Here is a 6,531-nt window from a genome sequence, read left to right on the forward strand (position 1 = left end):
GGAGCGAGACAGAGACATGGAGAGAGACAGAGACATGGAGCGAGACAGAGACATGGAGACGAGACAGAGACATGGAGCGAGACAGAGACATGGAGAGAGACAGGGACATGGAGAGAGACAGAGGACATGGAGAAGACAGAAAACATGGAGAGAGACAGAGACATGGAAGCGAGACAGAGACATGGAAGCGAGACAGAGACATGGAGCGAGACAGAACAGGAGAGAGCGACAGAGACCCATGGTGGAGAGAGACAGAGACATGGAGAGAGACAGAGACATGGAGCGAGAACAGAGACATGGAGCAGAGACAGAAGACATGGAGAGAGACAGAGACATGGGCGAGACAGAGACATGGAGAGAGACAGAGACATGGAGAGAGACAGAGACATGGAGCGAGACAGAGACATGGAGCGAGACAGAGACATGGAGCGAGACAGAGACATGGAGCGAGACAGAGACATGGAAAGGAAGAGAGAAGAGAAAGAGAGAGGAAGAGTRAAACAAAAGACAGACTGAGACCCAGACAGAGGTGAAAGAACTGTGGTGAATGAAAGAGAAGCTTTAATACAGAAATACTCTTCTTTATCCACTAAGCTCAGGAGGGGAAATTAGAAAAAGGTTGCCAAGAAAAGTAATATTTAACACACATACACGCACACACACAAAACACACACACACACACACACACACACAATGGCACACGAGTATGCACATGCACATACACACACAAACACATCCCCTGACAGACACAAAGCTCAGTTTATGTGGGAGAACAGAATGACCTGAAGCACAGGCAGTCTTAGGAGCAAACCAGGGTTGGGGTCATTTCCATTTCAATTCAGGAAGTACACGGAAATTCCAATTCCAATTCTTTTCAATGCTTTTCAATAAGAAACATTTGGAATTGGAATTTGGTTTACTTTCTGAATTGACTGTAATTGAAATGGAATTGACCCCAACCCTGGCACAAACTCATGCACACACCCCTCACCTCTGACCCCCAGACTTGGGTGAAATACTGACTCCACTCAATGAAAACATTGTGGAGCAAAGTGGGGAAAATCAGTCTCCAAGCATTCTGTCAGTATGGACTACATTACAAGGTGTGAGAAAAGTCCTCTTTCTTAGGATATTGTGCACTAATTATCRCCAGACACACAAGTCTCTCCCTCTCTCAACAGAGCCCTGCTTGCCACACTAATGYGAGTTGTATTAGTCGGGCCTGTCCTTCATTTACGTTCATAAACCTGTCAGATGGCCAGAACTCTAACCATGTATCTAACCTCTGCCCTCTACTAACCCCTACCTACAGTAGGTGCCCTACCCAATTAACCCCTGACCTTATTAACCCATGGGCCCTGACGCTAAACACAGTCAACAGGCATCCAGGAAGTACCTGATAGGTTTATCTGTTTTACATTACGGGTACTTTGGCAACATTATGCAAACACAGTTTCTCTCTGCCTTTCTTCATCCTCCTCCCTTCTGCTCTCTTCATCCTCCTCCCTTCTGCTCTCTTCATCCTCCTCCCTTCTGCTCTCTTCATCCTCCTCCCTTCTGCTCTCTTCATCCTCCTCCCTTCTGTTCTGTTCTCTTCTCATCCATTTTCTTGCTGCCTTTTCCCTTTTCTACCTTCTTTTCCTCAACACCACTCTCACACACCCTTTCTTTCTCTCTCTCCTCTCTGTGTGTATTTTTTCTCCCGAAGCTCTTGCTGTGGTTCGCAAGGAACCCACGGAGCAAGGGATAAACCCACTGGAATTCACTATATTTAACCAAGACTCACGCACACACACACAACACCCTTTCCTTCCTCCTTCCCTCCTTCCCTCCTTCCCTCCTTCCCTCCTTCCCTCCTTCCCTCCATCACATATTTGTTCTCCTGAGTACACAGGGTCAGTTGTCACAGTCTATCGGACTCACATGCGCGTGCGTGTGTGTGTGTGTAGCTGTCAAGAGAATAATGACAGGTTTGAACCCTGTGTACTGTATAGATGCTTATCTGACTAAACAGCAGGAATTCACACACATACGTGTGTGTACATCAGCACAAGCAGGAGAGTAATGATTTTACATCAAACAGAACGAATCAGGAAAATCTGTGCTGATTCTCAAGCACAGTACACCCTCCGGTGGATGATGTAGGTACTACAAAGCATTCTAGAACAAATGGTGTTTGTTTCATTAATCAATTGTTGATATAGTCCCAAAGTGTTTWGCATGTCAGCAATCAAGTTTTCAAGATATATAACTTTCAAAATTCAGAAATACAGCCGTGTATGATGCTTTTCGTGTGATCCGGCATCAATTCATTTTTGGATGGGTAGGTGAATTGATTGATTGATTCTTTTCTTAATTAATTTCTTAATTGAACTCACGTTAGTTTGACCCAGGCCCGGTTTGAGATGCTGCCCTCATGCAGCAGGTTGTGACTAAGGTCTAAAACTCTCAGTTTGGCCAATTCACTCAGAACCCCCTCTGGTACCTCCTGTAACTGGTTATCACGCATCCTCAGCTCCTACGTGCGCACGCACACACACACACACACACACACACACACACACACATATTTAGACGCACATAATATAGAAACACACAAGAATGTATTGTAAGAATGTTCTGGATGGTGATGAGGAGACTCTGACCTGTAGGGAGCGGGGCAGGCCGAGGGGGAGGGAGCGGAAGCTGTTCGTGTCCAAGCGCAGGTACTGGACGCTCCTCAGTGGCTTGAAGGTCAAAGGGGACATGTTGCCGTCATGGAAAAGGTTCCCCTCTAGCTCCAGAGACAACAGATGGAAGACCTGGGACACACACACACACATAAACACCCACACACACAAACACACACAACACACATACAGATAACACACACAAACACAGTACGCACACATACACACACACACAAACAGCACACACAGAACATACACACATACACAAACTGATTACTTATGAGTGTCACAAAGAAGTGTGTGTGTGTGTGTGTGTGTGTGTGTGTGTGTGTGTGTGTGTGTGTGTGTGTGTGTGTGTGTGTGTGTGTGTGTGTGTGTGTGTGTGTGTGTGTGTGTGTGTGTGTGTGTGGTGTGTGGTGTGTGTGTGTGTGTGTGTGTGTGTGTGTGTGTGTTATATACGGGGGATTAAATCAACCGTCGACCTCTCTCAAACACACCACCTTTTGAAGCTGTAAGGAGTGAGTCTGGTGATCTTGTTGTCATTCATCTTGAGCTCCTCCAGTGACGGTGGCAGCAGTGGGATCCGTGTCAGCTGGTTATCATCTAGGTTAAGCTCCTCAGCCGGGTCAGATTCTACCAGGGAGTAGAGAAAAAGAAAGAGGAGAAAATCACACGGTTTAGATTACTGTTAAAAATGGTCATTTTCTGGAAATCTAGCTTGACCCTGATCTATATTTAGCGCATGTATTGGTCTGGTCTGGTTGATCTGTACCCAGTGAAAGCAGTGAGCTGTGTCCTCTCCCAGTAACTCCGCCTGTTCCTCCGCCTCTGTCATTACTGGATGAACGGATATCAATAAAGTCATTCAGTCTAAAATAATCTCTTCATCTCAATCCAATTGGCTGTAGTCATGTACTGTATTTCACTTGAACATGTGCGCACACAACACACACACCACACACAACACACACACACACCACACACACCACACTACACACACACCACACACACACACACACACACACACACACACAACACACACACACACACACACACACACACACACACACACTTAGCTGATCTCTTACAGTTTTTGACAATTGCTTACGCGATTTCTGAAACTATGGTTCCTTTTCTCTAGACTCTACCCACAACCCAAAACACCCACAACCCCAAAAACACCCACAACCCAAAACACACACACAACCCCAAAACACCCCACAACCAACACACACACAACCCCCAAAAACACACCCACAACCCAAAACACCCACAACCCCAAACAACCCACAACCCAAACACCCACAACCCAAACACACACCAACCCCAAAACACACACACCCAAAACACACACACAAACCAAACACACACAACCAACACACCCACAACCCCAAACACACACACAACCAAACACACACACAACCCAAACACACACAAACAACACACAAAACAACACAAACCCAAAACACACACACAACCCCAAAACACACACAACCCAAACAACACACAACACACAAACACCAAACACACACACACATGCAAAAACATCCCACATCTCGTGTAAAACCAAACAACTTACAAAATGTTTTTGCATCAAAACTCTACACACAAACAATTGATTAGCTCTTACACACGCCAACTACACACGGATGTGACAAATGTAAAACATTACTCTTGTCTTTTGCAGGTTCAGTGTGCAGTTGGAGTCCACAGTTTGTCATAGCACTCACACGTACATGTATGTGCACAAATATATACAGTATGTATGCATATTCATTATATATTTACCCTAGAAACAGAAATGCAAGGGGGGGAAATAACATAATTTATTTCTCAAAACATTGTATTTCATCCAGATTTCAGGATGAACAGTAACAGACAAAACAAATACAGTGGAAGATAAACAAATAGGTTTTGTTACTATAATGAAAACAACAATGAGGGTGCATCCTGTCTCCTATTTGGGTCTGGCCACAGCACCTCAACATCACAAGTGATCTCTCTGGCTAAACAGCGGGGGAAGYAGYRTCTGGAGCGGCGTATTCAGCCCTGGCATGYCCCCTYGTCTACGTCACCACAGGCCTCCTCCGTCGCCTGGAAAAGGGGTATGCGTTGATGAGGTTGCCGATCGTATACCTTCCAACGCCACGCTGAAAATAACTCTTCTATTGGGTTTAGAAATGGAGAATATGGTGGCAGGTTGAGCATCAGCTTGCGGATGGTCAATTAACCAATTGCGGACCAGGGCAGCCCAGTGGAAACTTACGTTGTCCCAGATGACAACAAACCTGGACTACTCTGGCCCATTCCTCTGGTCATTGGGAATGAGGATATTATGCAGGGTGTCAAGGAAGGTGATAATGTGGGCAGTATTGTAAGGACCAAGAGTGGCATGATGATGAAGGACACTGTTCTGACTAATGGCTGCACACATTGTGTTGTTGCCACCACGCTGTCCAGGGACATTGACGATGGCGCGGTGTTTCTTCCCCTGCAGTTTGAGGTTTCTTCCCCTGCGTCTTGTTTTGGCTATGTTAAAGCCGACCTCATCAACGTAGATGAAATCATGATGCTCTGCAGCAGCATCTAGTTCCATAACTCTCTGAAACAGACCAGACAACACTTTATTGTACGACAGTATGAATAGACATAGAGCAGTCAATATGTAGCACAATACACGGGAATACAGTACCAATGACAGGATAGTATAGCTTACTTGTACGTATTCATAGCGCAGTTGTTTCTCTCTGTCAGAATTAGGCTCAAATGGAACTCTGTAGAGCTGCTTCATACGAATCTGATGGCGTTTCAGGAGAYGGCCAAGTGCGGATAAACTCACCCTATTTATGTTACTGAATGTTGTGTTGTCAGTGATGATGTGGTGTTGCAGTTGTCGTAAACGTATGGTGTTGTTTGAAATGACCATATTCACTGTGTTGTTCCTGCTCTGCTGTGAACAGCCGGTGTCTTGCTCCATTGAAGGATCGTCTAGCAATTCTGCAAAAACAGGATGTGAATGGTTAGGGTGCAAGATTTCTTTCAGTATGAAATGAAATGTTACTGTAGTGCTCTAAGTGCTGCAGTGCTGTAAGTACAGTAACATGGCATAGAGAGGGTAGGTTTACTTACCTGTTCTCATTTCAAAATGTCCGGATGATACTAGCTGCAGTGTAGTAGCTCAAGTTAGGCTGGACCCTCTGCCCAGCCTCCCTGAAACTCAAACCATGGTTGACCACCTAATCAACCAAAGTGGCCCAGATCTCATCTGTGATTGTTTTCCTTCCTCCTCTTCCTTGTCCAACTCCTCGTCCTCATCCTCTTCACCCTCCTCGTCCTTGTCCGTGTCCTCCTCCTCGTCCTCGTCCTCGTCCCMCTCTTACTCTCACTCCTCTAACTCTCTCTCCAAAATTGGYCTCCATTGTTGTCCAAACCAAGAAACCTAACCTGAAGCCTATTTATAGTGCTCAAGCTCTGATTTCTAAGTGAAGAAATTAGCTATAAGTGTTTTCATATGTGAGCACTGGGTGTAGGTAATCGGTAAATGAGTGTGACATTTTGAATGGCAGTGTTTTCCAAATGAAACACAAGACCTGTTAGTTTTGAATGATGTGTCTAATGTAGAGAACTGTGTTTAGTGTTTTGCGATAAGTGTGTTTTACAAACGGAGTGTAAAGCAKATAATGTGCTTGCAGTTTTGCAGACTTGTTATGAAGATTAGGTACATGAGTTAATGGTTTCACTGAGAGTGCCTCCAGTACCACTTTTAAGTGCGTAAGAGATTGTGAAAAGCTGTAAGAGGAGCCAGTATACCAGAGTAGTGGTGCTCCTGCTGTAGTCTGTCCAGCAGTTACAACTGTTATTA

General features: G+C 45.2%; 1 protein-coding gene across 1 annotated transcript in view; it reads right to left on the reverse strand.

The window, feature by feature from the left end:
- Positions 1 to 6,531, reverse strand: part of LOC112069754 (extracellular matrix protein 2) — a 36,515-nt gene that overhangs the window by 16,850 nt on the left and 13,134 nt on the right. The window contains exons 6-11 of the mRNA XM_070438686.1: positions 5,602 to 5,666; positions 5,386 to 5,466; positions 5,102 to 5,271; positions 3,163 to 3,316; positions 2,646 to 2,801; positions 2,379 to 2,518 (exon numbers count right to left, since the gene is read on the reverse strand). Of these exons, the coding sequence (XP_070294787.1) occupies positions 2,379 to 2,518; positions 2,646 to 2,801; positions 3,163 to 3,316; positions 5,102 to 5,271; positions 5,386 to 5,466; positions 5,602 to 5,666 (766 nt within the window). The remainder of the gene's footprint in view (positions 1 to 2,378; positions 2,519 to 2,645; positions 2,802 to 3,162; positions 3,317 to 5,101; positions 5,272 to 5,385; positions 5,467 to 5,601; positions 5,667 to 6,531) is intronic.

Source organism: Salvelinus sp. IW2-2015, unplaced genomic scaffold (genome assembly GCF_002910315.2).
Source record: "Salvelinus sp. IW2-2015 unplaced genomic scaffold, ASM291031v2 Un_scaffold1113, whole genome shotgun sequence".
Taxonomy (NCBI): Eukaryota; Metazoa; Chordata; class Actinopteri; order Salmoniformes; family Salmonidae; genus Salvelinus; species Salvelinus sp. IW2-2015.